Here is a 19,144-nt window from a genome sequence, read left to right as displayed (position 1 = left end):
AGCCTCTCCGATGCACTGCTTACCATCTATATATTCCAATGTTGAATTTTCTTCTTCTTTTTAAAGGTAGGCTTCCAAAAATAACGTATTTTTGATTTGATTCAGTCAATAAGAAACTGAATAGTAGAAATGCCATTTTTAAATTTACTTTTAGACCGACTGTGAAAGGCGAATCAAATGTGGGATTTCAAATTAGCGTATCTACATACATATCCTTCGCTCTTGGTTTATGTGTGTTAGTTTTAGTGGGCATATTATGTAAAAAATTAAAAGGTTAGTAAACTTGGTTTTATTTTTAATCACAGTAAATACACTTGTAAATCGCTGTCGTTATTTTTATGTTGCTATTGTCATTTATATTGCACTTTTTAATTTAATTTCATAGCAGAGAGGGGAGGGAATTTGCAGCAAACTGGCCAAAATTCTAAAGGTAAATAAAAACGATACTTTGATGTGTAAATTTTGTTGTTTTGTTCAACATCCCTTCCAGATTTTTCACATTTACATGAACATGTATTGTGAATCCACCACTGCAGATAGAGGACTGCAAATTTAGATTTGTTTTTTGCAATTATAATCTTTGTACTGTGAAAGATATTTTTAATGAAAGCAACTCCTGCGACTCGGAATAATGTTTGATATAGTTTAATCGTAAAGACCGGTCACCATGACGCAGAATGGAATCAAATTCGCGAAGGAAAAAAAACAATTGTGAATCTAATAGCTTCTGGGTAAGAGGCATTGGTGTAAAGGTTAGACTCTATTGACTTTAAAATAAAATCGTGTTTTTTTTTTGTTTTGAAATATTCTCTGATCCTGTGTATTTAATAGATAAGCTACACTGTAAGTGCATGGCTATGATAAGAGAGAAATCCTTAAGCACAATTATTGGATTCAGATAGGAAAGAAATTCTTTTGAATGTTTATTTGAAATGCATATTTAATCTTTTTTCCTATGGGTAGTTAAATATAGCTATCTATACCATGATTATGATGAGAAAAATGTCTCTTTCAAAAAGTAAACGATTGGAAATGGAACACAAATACCTTATCATTGTACATGTATTAATCTTAATAGACTACATGTAATAATGGGAATAAAATGAGTGTAGTTATTGTGCTTAAAGAAGAAGGTATGGTTTTCATACAAATTTTGCCCTGTGATTTTCTAAAAAAATGAATCTGGTCTAAAAGTTGAAAACTCGATACATGCTTTCTGAATAATTGAAATTCAATGCAGAATAATTATACCAGTCATTTTTCTCACATGTGTTTTTAAATGCTAAGTATGACGTCATAAACATGTGCATTTTCCCGTATTTTTTTGCAGAAGACACCAATTTTCAATGGAATTTTCTTTCAGATAACATTGTCCACAGGCATCGCCCACAAAGATCTTGAAATATGTGATTTGTTTTTGAATTTTGCACAAAATATCAAAAAATTAACGTGAGCGACGGCTGTGGACACTGTTTTCTAAAGGAAAATCACCCTTGAAATGTGCCATTTTGAGGCTTTTTTCTGTTGAAAATAGAGAAATGCTTCTCATTAATGACATCATATTTGCAGAATGGTAAACGTTCATGCCATATTCTTTCCTGATTTATCAGAGTCATTCATTTTACTAATATTTAAGCGAGTTTCAAAACTTTTTTATTTCATTACATTTTTAGGGCGCAATAAAGCTAAAAACCATAGCTTCTGTATGCTTGGGGATAGTAAAAAATGGGCGCTAGAACTGACAAGTAATTTAAAAAAAATGTTTCTAAGCACTTAATCAATTATTTTGCTGATCCCTTATCATTCTATTTCTTCTGTATTTGAGCAGCTTAGCTACACTATAAGCTGATTCGTTTTATTCAATTATCAACGTCGGAATCCTGTTATACTGTAATGTTATATTCGAGTGATAGTGAAATGAAAGGTGCTTTAGCGAAAAATTAAAAATGGAGATAAAGTTCAGTTATCAAGCTAAAAAATCAAACAATAGAGATTCGATGCATGTAAATCCCGAACTTCTACAGTTATACAGACCATAAGAAATGTTGACTTTAAAAGAGATTATTATACCTCTACCGATTTTTCACTATATACAAAAAGTAAATCGATATATTTTGCTGATTTCCTGAAAATCACAGTGAATAAACCGATTCCCTGCAAAACAGACTGATTCCCTGCAAAAAAAAGTACGTTTTTTGATGAACTGATACACACCTATTCGGAACACTTAGCATTTTCTTTAAACTTACGACAAACTTAGATATGTTCCGAATAAACTCATGAATATTCATTATTAATCGAAATGCATCGCGAGTCAACTGGTCCCAGATCTATCAAAAAGAACCAGTTTACTGGTAGCAAACGACAACAACACTGAACATGGCGAGCAGATTTGCGGTACTAGGAGACGACGATTTAGACAAATTACTGGATATGAGGGACAGTAAGAACACTAAACAAATTATAAAAGCATCATTAGAAGTACTGAAAGCATACATGTTAGAGAAAAATATGAATTTTGATGAATGTATCTCGTTTTCTACGGAAGAAATGGACTGTCTCATAAGGAAATTTTACGCGCGGAAACTAAGAGAGTTAACGGCGAAGTTTATGCAAAAAAATCTATGATTTCGCTTCGTTATGGACTACAGAAACATTTTTTGAAAACAAGAAAAGAAGATATAATCAATGACGAAGCTTTCAAAACCTCCAACGAAATGTTTAAGGCTGTTCTCGTTAAACTGAAGAAAGATGGTGTCGGTGAATCAAAACAGAAGGAGCCAATTACGCCAGAAGATTTATCCAAGCTATATGACACAGAATTTTCAACAGAAACTCCTACAGCACTACATAAAAAGACAATATTTGAATACATTTATTATTTCTGTAATAGGGGGCGTGAGAACATTAGGGAATTTCAGAAAGAGGACTTTACCATTTCAACAGATTCCACAGGAAGAGAATATGTCACTGTCAGAGAAAGACAGACAAAGAACCATAGGGGGGATGATTTAATGGACACCTCTGTAAAACAGGGAAGGATGTATGATCGTCCTGGTATGTACAAATTTATTTACAAAATTTTGCTTAATTAAACATGTTATAAATGTGTATCAGTTTAATGTTAAATTTTCGTGCTATTTACTAACAGTATCCATGTAAATAAAACAAATTTTAAAATCTGAAACCTTATTCAATCATCATTCATGATCAATGCAAGTAACCAATTGTAATTTGTGTATACTTGTTTTTTTTCAGGAGATCCCAATTGTCCTGTAGCATCGTTTAAGAAATACCTTGGCAAGCTTCATCCTAATAATCCGAACTTCTGGCAGAGGGCAAAGAGAAAATTTGATGAATCTGATGAAACATGGTTCGACAATTCCCCAGTTGGGAAAAACGCTTTGTATGCATTCATGGCAAATCTGAGTGCAGAGGCTAAACTCAGTAAACGCTACACTAACCACTGCATTAGAGCAACGAGTAGATCAACATTAGACCATCAGGGAATTGAAGCAAGACACATCATGAGTGTGAGTGGCCATAAAAATGAAACATCAATCAAGTCTTATAGTTCCAAGTTGAGTGATCAGAAAAAACGCGAAATGTCGGACATTCTTGGTAAAAACATACATTCCTCTAAAACTGTGTCTACAGTGCCATCAACATGTGATCCGCCTACCACCAACGACGCACGTTATCCACAGCTCGACTTCCTTGAATGCGACATAGTCAAGGAATTGCTTGAAAATGATTTTTCACTGGATCACGTTCCATGTGATAGTCTTCCTTCGAACACAAGTCTGACAAATACACTCTCGAGTAACACCAACCAGTTCAAATTTTCAAACTGTAATGTTACTTTCAACTTTACAAAGTAAAAAACTCAGACATTTAGACAACGAACTGATTTATTGATTCCTTTTATGGGTCACTTGTTGCATTTTGTTTTATTGTTATTTTTTATTCTGTTGGAATTAAACATTGTTACAGTATTGAATATAACTTTTCAAATGTTTTGTTTGTACGGTATAATAAAACAGTTAAAGTATATCATTGAGGGAGTCAGCAAGATTCCAGTTCCCCTCGAGCAAGCCGATTCCCATCGGCGCAAGAGCCTCGGGAAATAGACTTGCTCTTGGGGAACTGGAATCTTGCTGACTCCCTCAATGATATACTTTAACTGTATACTGTTTCATCAAATTTCCTGTCAAAGGCCTTTCTTGTTCTAGAAATTGTTCTTGTGTATCCTCGTGATAATCAAATCCACTAATCCACTTGGAGCAGGAGAAAAAGGGTATAAAGCTTCATAATTAACGCTGGTTGACAACAGGTTCAAAGTAAAAACAAAATAATTTTGTCATTATACATATAGTACAAAGTGTTACAAATATCTAACAAAATATTTGCCTGAAAGTGATAGGAAAGCCCTAGAGTGGAATGCAAAAGGCAGATGGTAACATTTTGCTACAGGGTTTTCCTGTCATCTAAGAACAAATGCATGCATTCTGATAAAGTAACTTGAGAACCCATGTTCTTTATGTATATGACATTTTTTACATAAAAAACCACGAATGAATAAAACATGTTTCAGTGATGTTTTGAAGGCAGCTATTGACAAAAAAAGTTGATCACAAATTGATATAAAGAAAATCGTTGAATATCAAAGTTTTGTAAAGTCTATTATCGATAAAATTGGTCTGTCTGTTTTTAGAATCTTAATCTACTGGTGAGCGAATTGTTTGGACAGTATTTCTGTCCCAGAATTTGCAACAGATTGTCAACAGTTATGATTAATAAAAACAGATTTTTAAGCCTTTCGTTGTAACTTATTTCATCTCTGTGTATAGAGGTCTTCATTTGCCTCTCTCTGGAATAATAAGGAATAATAAGGACACACACAAATGTTCTAACTTGCATATACAGTAAGTCTAAGTTTAATGTTAAGTTTAAAGTTTAAGTTAAACTCAATTTAAAACAATTTCTTTACATTTATATTTAGATATTTATTTCACTATCTGTTAATAAATAGAAAAAATGATAACAAGAGAAACATCATAAAAACTGCATTTCCATATGGTATATTTAATACAGTATTTGTACAAGTAAAATACCTAATATATGACGTCATAAATATTGAAAAAGTAATTGTCGAAAGAAAATAAAACTTAAGGAGATTATATGTTAAACAAATATATGGCGATTAGTTAAAAGGCATATGCTTTGATTATCATGCGTGAGATAAATGCTGACGGACGCTTTTCATACTTTTCATAATTTAAGGTTCTTGAACTAAGAAGGGGGAGACATTTTCAGTTTCTGCTCTCTAATTATCTTTTATATAGATGTACGATGTACATGTAAGACTTAGAGATGCAATTGCAGATATTTTATTAGAAAATACGGGTCAAGTTCCCATTTGGTATTCGTTCAATAGTTTTTGACAGAGGTATCTTTCTTGATTTTAGAAAAAAGATATTTTAAGTTTTGCTATTTTAATGTCTGAAGGAATGTATGTACACGTATGACATTGCAATAGGAATTACATGCATGTATGCAAGTATTTTTCTAGAACATACATGTCATGTTTGAAAAAGGTTCTAGGCCGATGATGTTTCACAGTTCGTCCCCTTGAGCTTGAAATGAAACAATTCACAATTTCTTTTTTTATTATGCATCTCGGCGACAAATGACTGCTTTTGGAGCCATTCGAAGCATTCCAACATATATAGTTATCTATACTTTGATGTAATTGTTTGCTTTTTTACAAAATAAAAAAGGTAAGATTCAAACCAAACTTATGCTATTTATGTATCGAAAAAAAATCACTGCACATTTCTTGCTTCTCCTCATTTATTATATTTATTTTTTTTTTATTATTATTTTTCAGTTGAAAGCCAGGAAGAAAGTGAAGAATGGATGTTAGAACTAAAAGGGCATCTTTGAATCTTTGGGAAATGAAGATTTTCTGTTAACATTTCTCAAATGAAATGTTAAGAGGCATAATATGTTAGACAATTCTTAATTTTTGTTAAATAAAATGATTTTGTACAGTGTAGACAATTTAACTTAAGCGAAACACATTTCTTTTACATTGTGAACATTATATTACTTTAAAGGATATAGATATTGGAGTCAATATTCCAGATATAAACTTACTATTGACATGGCTGTCAGTGATTTAATACTGGAAATGATATTCATGTAGATGTATAATGTGCACCATCATGTTTCGTTTACCTATAAAAGTCGTATGTTTAGGTATGATAATTTTACATTCGATTATGTATACCATGCCATCAAGACAGAAAAAGCAATGCCAAGGTGTACGATGGAGAAATCAACGGAAATTAGATGTATACAAAAACAAAAAAATAATAATGCTGATTCATTTTTGTAAAGCTTTTTTTATTGCCAGAGGAATTTAACATTTATAGAAATTACATTGTATACTTCAATCTACTTTTAATCATTTTGGTAACGTTATTTAAAAGTAACGTGATAAATGCAGATAATGTGTACTTCATATAGTTCATATACAAATTTCAATATCTCAATGACAATTTCAATGAAAAACATTAGGTAATTAATTTTTTCTTTATAACCTTTCTGAAAAGTACTTGTGTATGAATGACATTTTGTATTTTATAAGGTAAAATGTCATATAATGAAGATCTATGTGAAATATGTGTGACCATTTTATAGTATTTTATGCATTTGTTAAATGCAGAGGTACAAGTGCTGAACAATATTCTTCTGTTTGAATGACTGTAGTCTGATATCATAAAAGAACAAATATGTTGCTCTGTGAAAGATTGAAGCGTCTTATGGCTTTTTTGAACATTGTTGGTGTTGTTCCTTTTCATATATAAAAATTGTCAAGTTGATAATTTTGAGAATTGTGAGTTGATTTATACATGCTTTTGTAAATATTGTTGGAATTCTATAAAAATGAGCAAAAGATACTGCGTGTGTGAGTTATATCGGTATATTTGTTGCACTTCATAAGAATCCTTACAAACAAAAGAATCCTTACAAACAAAGATACATTGCAGGTTCCATTAAATGTTCAACCAAGCCTCTTTCGTTACTTCTCACTAAAATATTGACAGTAGTGAAGGAAAAACTTCAAGAGTACTGTGCAACTATATATTCAAGAAGTGGTGTAAATCAGATGTGGATACTTAAAAATTCTAAAGAACTTTTGGATAATTTGAAATCACAAAACTTTACAAAAATCAACAGCATAAAAACTTACGACTTTTTAACTTTATACACAACAGATCCCCACGACAAATTAAAATCCAGGCTTTTTGATATCATTGACAGCTGCTTCTTCAACAAAAATGGAACTCGTAAGTTTACTTACCTCGTCATTGGTCATTTGAAGAATTATTTTGTTCAACAGATTCTGATTGCACACATAAGTACTCTGAAGTTGACATCAAGAAGATGCTTGAGTTTCTGATTGACAATATCTATGTGGTTTTTGGAGACCAGGTATTCCAACAATCTATTGGAATTCCCATGGGTACAAATTGCGCTCCGTTATTAGCAGACTTATTTTTATATTCATATGAAGCAGAATTTATGCAAAATCTTTTGCGTGAAAAGAAGAAAACACTTGCTGTGGCCTTCAACTCGACATTTAGATATATCGACGACGTATTATCAATTAATAATGATAATTTCCATTCCTACGTCGACACGATTTATCCTGGTGAGCTTGAGATAAAAGATACCACAGAGTCCGACACTTCTGCTTCATACTTAGATATTTTACTTGAAAAAGACACTAATGGTAATCTAGCAACCAAGCTATATGATAAACGTGATGACTTTAACTTTTCTATCGTCAACTTCTCTTACTTATGCAGCAATATACCTTCATCACCTGCATACGGAGTATTTATATCTCAGTTGATTCGATACGCAAGAGCATGCTCTACGTATGAACAATTTCTTAAACGAGGTAAATTATTGACAAGCAAGTTGATGAAACAAGAATATCAACAGTCTCGTTTAAAGTCATCATTTCGTAAATTCTATGGTCTATACAATGACCTTGTCAGCAAATACAATTTATCATTGAATAAAATGCTGACTGACGTTTTTCATACCAATTGTTAGTCCATTATTTATACACTGAATTGACCAAGGATTTTTTCCGTTATTTCCTGATTATGACAACGAGCACACGGCGGGTGTGACCGGTCGGCAGGGGATGCTCACTCCTCCATGGCACCTGATCCCACCTCTGATGTTTCGGAGGTCCGTGTTTGCTCTGCTCTTATTTTGTATATTTGTTTAATGGACGTTGAGATTGAATACTGTTCGTTATTTCCATATCCTTCTTTTAACCACCGAACATGTATCTCTGCTGGTGGACAATTTGTCTCCGAGGATACTTGTCGTTCGGTACTTATTCATGCATGAGTACACAGAATAACGAAATGATAATGGCAGGCGCGTCGCCCAGTATAAAAAGGCGTCACTCCTTTGAGTCTATAAGGGACACAGACTCAAGGGGTTCATTTGGTGCCCCTCGTATTATCCTCAGGGATATTAAACATATGTCATATGTACAGTCTTCAGATTCCCAGTTTTGGTATAAAACCAATACATCATATACCAAATTGAAAGAGTGTAAAGTTTCTATTAAAAATATATTGGATGATTCCTTTTCCGATCCAATGTCTTCGGTTTCAAAATGTTCTGTGCGAAACTGTAAAACCTGTGACATTTTGATAACTGACACTTCTTTCACCAGTAATCTTACTGGACAGAGCTTCTATACCAAAACTTGGGAAAATCTGAACTGCAAATATTCTAATGTTGTCTATGGAATAGAATGTAATCTGTGTGGACTTATTTATGTCGGTGAAACCAAGGGATCGCTTAACAAAAGAATATCAGGTCATCGATTTCAAATAAATCATGGTGGTCAGCAGCTTTTATACAAACATTTTAATTCACCTGATCATTCTATTTTATCAATGAAAGTTAGAATTCTGGAAAAGATTTATCACCACACAAATAGTCCGTCGTTGAGTACACCTTTCCGTAGACAACGTGAAGAATTTTGGATTAGGAAGCTAGGGACAGCCTTTCCCTATGGATGTAATGACAATGTCGATAGTGTTGGAAATCTTACAAGCCCGCAGTGTAATAATGTAAATGTGATGGGACTTTTTAACAATACTCAGAGACGTAAGCGTAGTCATGGACATCGTTCGTACAATAAACCTGCAATACACGACGTCTCTTTTGATTCATTACTACCTTATGTAAATCAACAGTTAGGTCTACATCATATTCGAACCAAACTTTACTCTGTCCCTTTGAAACTTTTAAATAGTCTTCTTGAAAAGACCAAGGAACATCCAAATTTAGATTCCTCGACACCTGAATATAGGCTCGGTTCTGTGATTATGGATATTGCACATCATAGGCTTTTTAAACCCGCACGTTTCACGGAAGAAAATGCAGCTAAAACAATCCGTCTTTTCCTTAAACTTCAATATGCCAATAAAGGAATTGACGCGGTTAATATAAGTAATATTCTTAGTCACAAAAGGGTCCAGTCTTGTCTTCCACCATATTTCAAGTTAAAGACTACGCCTTGTATTTCCTACAAATATACATCGACCATTGCTTCCAAACTTTTCAATTACAAAAACACTTTACATGGCCTGGATGTCGACTATCTGAAAAATAATCCCCCTTCGTGTTCATGTTCTTCTTCGCCCTATAACTATTGTCCTGCTGGACACGTTATTACAGGTGACGTAAAAATAGTTCGTAATGAGGACCTTAGATCACTTATTTTAAAAGGTCCTAAATATAGGGAACCCCGATCCTTCAACTGGCGTCGGAATTTCATAAATATTATGGATTCTGTTGAAAATTACGCCAGACGATGGGCCAGATATGAAAAAGAAGACATTGACACCTTGTCAGAATGGATTAAATGTATCAGATCCATGTTAAAGTCACGTATTAAAAGATTGAGGGGCAAAATGAAAACCATCTATCCTTCTGTGTTCAATAAACCAGAAGTGAAAAAAGAATTAGATAGATTACACGATCAATACGTACTGGTTCCTGCCGACAAAGCAGGTAACAACATTGTCTTCGTTTGTAAGGCTCATTATATAAATTGCATTCTAAAAGAACTTGGATTTAATTCTACAAGTGGTAATCCTACTTATACATATACTTCTCTTTCTAAGGAAGAAATTCTTCAAAATCACCTGTCAGTTTTGAATACCTTTAATATTTCACAGAGCCAAAATGAATCTGAACTACCTTATATATATTGGATTCCGAAACTTCATAAGAATCCTTACAAACAAAGATACATTGCAGGTTCCAGTAAATGTTCAACCAAGCCTCTTTCGTTACTTCTCACTAAAATATTGACAGTAGTGAAGGAAAAACTTCAAGAGTACTGTACAACTATATATTCAAGAAGTGGTGTAAATCAGATGTGGATACTTAAAAATTCTAAAGAACTTTTGGACAATTTGAAATCACAAGACTTTACAAAAATCAACAGCATAAAAACTTACGACTTTTTAACTTTATACACAACAGATCCCCACGACAAATTAAAATCCAGGCTTTTTGATATCATTGACAGCTGCTTCTTCAACAAAAATGGAACTCGTAAGTTTACTTACCTCGTCATTGGTCATTTGAAGAATTATTTTGTTAAAACAGATTCTGATTGCACACATAAGTACTCTGAAGTTGACATCAAGAAGATGCTTGAGTTTCTGATTGACAATATCTATGTGGTTTTTGGAGACCAGGTATTCCAACAATCTATTGGAATTCCCATGGGTACAAATTGCGCTCCGTTATTAGCAGACTTGTTTTTATATTCATATGAAGCAGAATTTATGCAAAATCTTTTGCGTGAAAAGAAGAAAACACTTGCCGTGGCCTTCAACTCGACATTTAGATATATCGACGACGTATTATCAATTAATAATGATAATTTCCATTCCTACGTCGACACGATTTATCCTGGTGAGCTTGAGATAAAAGATACCACAGAGTCCGACACTTCTGCTTCATACTTAGATATTTTACTTGAAAAAGACACTAATGGTAATCTAGCAACCAAGCTATATGATAAACGTGATGACTTTAACTTTTCTATCGTCAACTTCTCTTACTTATGCAGCAATATACCTTCATCACCTGCATACGGAGTATTTATATCTCAGTTGATTCGATACGCAAGAGCATGCTCTACGTATGAACAATTTCTTAAACGAGGTAAATTATTGACAAGCAAGTTGATGAAACAAGAATATCAACAGTCTCGTTTAAAGTCATCATTTCGTAAATTCTATGGTCTATACAATGACCTTGTCAGCAAATACAATTTATCATTGAATAAAATGCTGACTGACGTTTTTCATACCAATTGTTAGTCCATTATTTATACACTGAATTGACCAAGGATTTTTTCCGTTATTTCCTGATTATGACAACGAGCACACGGCGGGTGTGACCGGTCGGCAGGGGATGCTCACTCCTCCATGGCACCTGATCCCACCTCTGATGTTTCGGAGGTCCGTGTTTGCTCTGCTCTTATTTTGTATATTTGTTTAATGGACGTTGAGATTGAATACTGTTCGTTATTTCCATATCCTTCTTTTAACCACCGAACATGTATCTCTGCTGGTGGACAATTTGTCTCCGAGGATACTTGTCGTTCGGTACTTATTCATGCATGAGTACACAGAATAACGAAATGATAATGGCAGGCGCGTCGCCCAGTATAAAAAGGCGTCACTCCTTTGAGTCTATAAGGGACACAGACTCAAGGGGTTCATTTGGTGCCCCTCGTATTATCCTCAGGGATATTAAACATATGTCATATGTACAGTCTTCAGATTCCCAGTTTTGGTATAAAACCAATACATCATATACCAAATTGAAAGAGTGTAAAGTTTCTATTAAAAATATATTGGATGATTCCTTTTCCGATCCAATGTCTTCGGTTTCAAAATGTTCTGTGCGAAACTGTAAAACCTGTGACATTTTGATAACTGACACTTCTTTCACCAGTAATCTTACTGGACAGAGCTTCTATACCAAAACTTGGGAAAATCTGAACTGCAAATATTCTAATGTTGTCTATGGAATAGAATGTAATCTGTGTGGACTTATTTATGTCGGTGAAACCAAGGGATCGCTTAACAAAAGAATATCAGGTCATCGATTTCAAATAAATCATGGTGGTCAGCAGCTTTTATATAAACATTTTAATTCACCTGATCATTCTATTTTATCAATGAAAGTTAGAATTCTGGAAAAGATTTATCACCACACAAATAATCCCTCGTTGAGTACACCTTTCCGTAGACAACGTGAAGAATTTTGGATTAGGAAGCTAGGGACAGCCTTTCCCTATGGATGTAATGACAATGTCGATAGTGTTGGAAATCTTACAAGCCCGCAGTGTAATAATGTAAATGTGATGGGACTTTTTAACAATACTCAGAGACGTAAGCGTAGTCATGGACATCGTTCGTACAATAAACCTGCAATACACGACGTCTCTTTTGATTCATTACTACCTTATGTAAATCAACAGTTAGGTCTACATCATATTCGAACCAAACTTTACTCTGTCCCTTTGAAACTTTTAAATAGTCTTCTTGAAAAGACCAAGGAACATCCAAATTTAGATTCCTCGACACCTGAATATAGGCTCGGTTCTGTGATTATGGATATTGCACATCATAGGCTTTTTAACCCGCACGTTTCACGGAAGAAAATGCAGCTAAAACAATCCGTCTTTTCCTTAAACTTCAATATGCCAATAAAGGAATTGACGCGGTTAATATAAGTAATATTCTTAGTCACAAAAGGGTCCAGTCTTGTATTCCACCATATTTCAAGTTAAAGACTACGCCTTGTATTTCCTACAAATATACATCGACCATTGCTTCCAAACTTTTCAATTACAAAAACACTTTACATGGCCTGGATGTCGACTATCTGAAAAATAATCCCCCTTCGTGTTCATGTTCTTCTTCGCCCTATAACTATTGTCCTGCTGGACACGTTATTACAGGTGACGTAAAAATAGTTCGTAATGAGGACCTTAAATCACTTATTTTAAAAGGTCCTAAATATAGGGAACCCCGATCCTTCAACTGGCGTCGGAATTTCATAAATATTATGGATTCTGTTGAAAATTACGCCAGACGATGGGCCAGATATGAAAAAGAAGACATTGACACCTTGTCAGAATGGATTAAATGTATCAGATCCATGTTAAAGTCACGTATTAAAAGATTGAGGGGCAAAATGAAAACCATCTATCCTTCTGTGTTCAATAAACCAGAAGTGAAAAAAGAATTAGATAGATTACACGATCAATACGTACTGGTTCCTGCCGACAAAGCAGGTAACAACATTGTCTTCGTTTGTAAGGCTCATTATATAAATTGCATTCTAAAAGAACTTGGATTTAATTCTACAAGTGGTAATCCTACTTATACATATACTTCTCTTTCTAAGGAAGAAATTCTTCAAAATCACCTGTCAGTTTTGAATACCTTTAATATTTCACAGAGCCAAAATGAATCTGAACTACCTTATATATATTGGATTCCGAAACTTCATAAGAATCCTTACAAACAAAGATACATTGCAGGTTCCAGTAAATGTTCAACCAAGCCTCTTTCGTTACTTCTCACTAAAATATTGACAGTAGTGAAGGAAAAACTTCAAGAGTACTGTACAACTATATATTCAAGAAGTGGTGTAAATCAGATGTGGATACTTAAAAATTCTAAAGAACTTTTGGACAATTTGAAATCACAAGACTTTACAAAAATCAACAGCATAAAAACTTACGACTTTTTAACTTTATACACAACAGATCCCCACGACAAATTAAAATCCAGGCTTTTTGATATCATTGACAGCTGCTTCTTCAACAAAAATGGAACTCGTAAGTTTACTTACCTCGTCATTGGTCATTTGAAGAATTATTTTGTTAAAACAGATTCTGATTGCACACATAAGTACTCTGAAGTTGACATCAAGAAGATGCTTGAGTTTCTGATTGACAATATCTATGTGGTTTTTGGAGACCAGGTATTCCAACAATCTATTGGAATTCCCATGGGTACAAATTGCGCTCCGTTATTAGCAGACTTGTTTTTATATTCATATGAAGCAGAATTTATGCAAAATCTTTTGCGTGAAAAGAAGAAAACACTTGCTGTGGCCTTCAACTCGACATTTAGATATATCGACGACGTATTATCAATTAATAATGATAATTTCCATTCCTACGTCGACACGATTTATCCTGGTGAGCTTGAGATAAAAGATACCACAGAGTCCGACACTTCTGCTTCATACTTAGATATTTTACTTGAAAAAGACACTAATGGTAATCTAGCAACCAAGCTATATGATAAACGTGATGACTTTAACTTTTCTATCGTCAACTTCTCTTACTTATGCAGCAATATACCTTCATCACCTGCATACGGAGTATTTATATCTCAGTTGATTCGATACGCAAGAGCATGCTCTACGTATGAACAATTTCTTAAACGAGGTAAATTATTGACAAGCAAGTTGATGAAACAAGAATATCAACAGTCTCGTTTAAAGTCATCATTTCGTAAATTCTATGGTCTATACAATGACCTTGTCAGCAAATACAATTTATCATTGAATAAAATGCTGACTGACGTTTTTCATACCAATTGTTAGTCCATTATTTATACACTGAATTGACCAAGGATTTTTTCCGTTATTTCCTGATTATGACAACGAGCACACGGCGGGTGTGACCGGTCGGCAGGGGATGCTCACTCCTCCATGGCACCTGATCCCACCTCTGATGTTTCGGAGGTCCGTGTTTGCTCTGCTCTTATTTTGTATATTTGTTTAATGGACGTTGAGATTGAATACTGTTCGTTATTTCCATATCCTTCTTTTAACCACCGAACATGTATCTCTGCTGGTGGACAATTTGTCTCCGAGGATACTTGTCGTTCGGTACTTATTCATGCATGAGTACACAGAATAACGAAATGATAATGGCAGGCGCGTCGCCCAGTATAAAAAGGCGTCACTCCTTTGAGTCTATAAGGGACACAGACTCAAGGGGTTCATTTGGTGCCCCTCGTATTATCCTCAGGGATATTAAACATATGTCATATGTACAGTCTTCAGATTCCCAGTTTTGGTATAAAACCAATACATCATATACCAAATTGAAAGAGTGTAAAGTTTCTATTTCTAATATATTGGATGATTCCTTTTCCGATACAATGTCTTCGGTTTCAAAATGTTCTGTGCGAAACTGTAAAACCTGTGACATTTTGATAACTGACACTTCTTTCACCAGTAATCTTACTGGACAGAGCTTCTATACCAAAACTTGGGAAAATCTGAACTGCAAATATTCTAATGTTGTCTATGGAATAGAATGTAATCTGTGTGGACTTATTTATGTCGGTGAAACCAAGGGATCGCTTAACAAAAGAATATCAGGTCATCGATTTCAAATAAATCATGGTGGTCAGCAGCTTTTATATAAACATTTTAATTCACCTGATCATTCTATTTTATCAATGAAAGTTAGAATTCTGGAAAAGATTTATCACCACACAAATAGTCCGTCGTTGAGTACACCTTTCCGTAGACAACGTGAAGAATTTTGGATTAGGAAGCTAGGGACAGCCTTTCCCTATGGATGTAATGACAATGTCGATAGTGTTGGAAATCTTACAAGCCCGCAGTGTAATAATGTAAATGTGATGGGACTTTTTAACAATACTCAGAGACGTAAGCGTAGTCATGGACATCGTTCGTACAATAAACCTGCAATACACGACGTCTCTTTTGATTCATTACTACCTTATGTAAATCAACAGTTAGGTCTACATCATATTCGAACCAAACTTTACTCTGTCCCTTTGAAACTTTTAAATAGTCTTCTTGAAAAGACCAAGGAACATCCAAATTTAGATTCCTCGACACCTGAATATAGGCTCGGTTCTGTGATTATGGATATTGCACATCATAGGCTTTTTAAACCCGCACGTTTCACGGAAGAAAATGCAGCTAAAACAATCCGTCTTTTCCTTAAACTTCAATATGCCAATAAAGGAATTGACGCGGTTAATATAAGTAATATTCTTAGTCACAAAAGGGTCCAGTCTTGTATTCCACCATATTTCAAGTTAAAGACTACGCCTTGTATTTCCTACAAATATACATCGACCATTGCTTCCAAACTTTTCAATTACAAAAACACTTTACATGGCCTGGATGTCGACTATCTGAAAAATAATCCCCCTTCGTGTTCATGTTCTTCTTCGCCCTATAACTATAGTCCTGCTGGACACGTTATTACAGGTGACGTAAAAATAGTTCGTAATGAGGACCTTAGATCACTTATTTTAAAGGTCCTAAATATAGGGAACCCCGATCCTTCAACTGGCGTCGGAATTTCATAAATATTATGGATTCTGTTGAAAATTACGCCAGACGATGGGCCAGATATGAAAAAGAAGACATTGACACCTTGTCAGAATGGATTAAATGTATCAGATCCATGTTAAAGTCACGTATTAAAAGATTGAGGGGCAAAATGAAAACCATCTATCCTTCTGTGTTCAATAAACCAGAAGTGAAAAAAGAATTAGATAGATTACACGATCAATACGTACTGGTTCCTGCCGACAAAGCAGGTAACAACATTGTCTTCGTTTGTAAGGCTCATTATATAAATTGCATTCTAAAAGAACTTGGATTTAATTCTACAAGTGGTAATCCTACTTATACATATACTTCTCTTTCTAAGGAAGAAATTCTTCAAAATCACCTGTCAGTTTTGAATACCTTTAATATTCCACAGAGCCAAAATGAATCTGAACTACCTTATATATATTGGATTCCGAAACTTCATAAGAATCCTTACAAACAAAGATACATTGCAGGTTCCAGTAAATGTTCAACCAAGCCTCTTTCGTTACTTCTCACTAAAATATTGACAGTAGTGAAGGAAAAACTTCAAGAGTACTGTACAACTATATATTCAAGAAGTGGTGTAAATCAGATGTGGATACTTAAAAATTCTAAAGAACTTTTGGACAATTTGAAATCACAAGACTTTACAAAAATCAACAGCATAAAAACTTACGACTTTTTAACTTTATACACAACAGATCCCCACGACAAATTAAAATCCAGGCTTTTTGATATCATTGACAGCTGCTTCTTCAACAAAAATGGAACTCGTAAGTTTACTTACCTCGTCATTGGTAATTTGAAGAATTATTTTGTTAAAACAGATTCTGATTGCACACATAAGTACTCTGAAGTTGACATCAAGAAGATGCTTGAGTTTCTGATTGACAATATCTATGTGGTTTTTGGAGACCAGGTATTCCAACAATCTATTGGAATTCCCATGGGTACAAATTGCGCTCCGTTATTAGCAGACTTATTTTTATATTCATATGAAGCAGTATTTATGCAAAATCTTTTGCGTGAAATGAGGAAAATGCTTGCTATGGCCTTCAACTCGACATTTAGATATATCGACGACGTATTATCAATTAATAATGATAATTTCCATTCCTACGTCGACACGATTTATTCTGGTGAGCTTGAGATAAAAGATACCACAGAGTCTGACACTTCTGCTTCATACTTAGATATTTTACTTGAAAAAGACACTAATGGTAATCTAGCAACCAAGCTATATGATAAACGTGATGACTTTAACTTTTCTATCGTCAACTTCCCTTACTTATGCAGCGATATACCTTCATCACCTGCATACGGAGTATTTATATCTCAGTTGATTCGATATGCAAGAGCATGCTCTACGTATGAACAATTTCTTAAACGAGGTAAATTATTGACAAGCAAGTTGATGAAACAAGAATATCAACAGTCTCGTTTAAAGTCATCATTTCGTAAATTCTATGGTCGATACATTGACCTTGTCAGCAAATACAATTTATCATTGAATAAAATGCTGACTGACGTTTTTCATACCAATTGTTAGTCCATTATTTATACACTGAATTGACCACGGATTTTTTCCGTTATTTCCTGATTATGACAACGAGCACACGGCGGGTGTGACCGGTCGGCAGGGGATGCTCACTCCTCCATGGCACCTGATCCCACCTCTGATGTTTCGGAGGTCCGTGTTTGCTCTGCTCTTATTTTGTATATTTGTTTAATGGACGTTGAGATTGAATACTGTTCGTTATTTCCATATCCTTCTTGCAGGGGTGGTTTACATATAATCTATGGAATGATGGAATAACAACCAAATTTTCAACTGTTTAATATTGTAGATGTTCAAAAAATAAATGACCCTATAAAATAAAACAATAATATTGATTATTACATTTTACCCGCGAAATACTGTAATTTATTCATTGAATAAAAATGATATCCTGTCACAGTGTGAAAGGATATAAAAATGATATCCTGTCACAGTGTGACGAATATCAGAAGTGCTGTTTTCCTAAGTACAGATTTATATAATAATACAATGATGTTTTCATAGTTATATATTTAAATTTTATTGTCATATTTTCACCAAAACTGATTACATATGTATATATACGTATATTATTTGATTTATAATATGTATTAGATGTAAAATTATGCGTTACTTTGTATTTAAATAATAAAGCACCCTGCGTGGTGCTGTAGAGATCATTATTATGTATTGTTATAGAGGGAGCTTAGTCAGGGCCCCATCCCTGGCAGCTGCCCAACTTATCAGCTGTTAACTGTTATAGGTCTGGGAAATAAATGATGAGAAAAAAAAAAAGAAGTGCGGGAAAACTCTCGATTTCTCTTCTCATAACAAAGATTGTTATAAAAAATCTTCCTTGACCTAATATTAGATAGATTGAAATAAATAAAACATTTTGACAGGGAATTGAACTGTCAAAATTACGAAAAAAATGTTGCTAAATCCATGTTTACAGTGTTTTCACCTCACTACCTATGATGTCTCAACCGCTCAACTATGACGTCATGTAGCCTTTGACTATAACAAAAAGAAAGAGGCAAAGGGAAAATCAAAGATTTTTTTTTTAATGTAATAAACAGAAAACTC

At 34.1% G+C, this 19,144-nt stretch overlaps 1 protein-coding gene across 1 annotated transcript; it reads left to right on the top strand.

Moving 5' to 3' along the window:
- The first annotated feature begins 1,947 nt into the window (after positions 1–1,947).
- LOC134255690 (uncharacterized) lies at positions 1,948–3,989 on the top strand. The gene is made up of 2 exons (XM_062738208.1): positions 1,948–3,057; positions 3,259–3,989. The coding sequence occupies exons 1-2, from the start codon at positions 2,526–2,528 to the stop codon at positions 3,879–3,881; spliced, it is 1,155 nt and encodes a 384-aa protein (XP_062594192.1). The 5' UTR covers positions 1,948–2,525; the 3' UTR covers positions 3,882–3,989.
- Positions 3,990–19,144: the final 15,155 nt, after the last annotated feature.

The sequence above is a fragment of the Saccostrea cucullata genome, unplaced genomic scaffold (genome assembly GCF_032062105.1).
Source record: "Saccostrea cucullata isolate Sc308-1 unplaced genomic scaffold, CSIRO_AGI_Scuc_v1 ctg2009, whole genome shotgun sequence".
In the NCBI taxonomy this organism is placed as follows: Eukaryota; Metazoa; Mollusca; class Bivalvia; order Ostreida; family Ostreidae; genus Saccostrea; species Saccostrea cuccullata.
Note: the sequence above shows the minus strand (reverse complement) of the source record. Positions and strands in the feature narration are given on the sequence as shown.

Bases quoted from the DNA above. Each gene is read 5' to 3' on its own strand.
- LOC134255690 (XM_062738208.1), top strand. From the start codon at position 2,526: ATGTATCTCGTTTTCTACGGAAGAAATGGACTGTCTCATAAGGAAATT. The intron at 3,058-3,258 runs GTATGTACAAAT...GTTTTTTTTCAG, and splicing joins AAGGATGTATGATCGTCCTG to GAGATCCCAATTGTCCTGTA.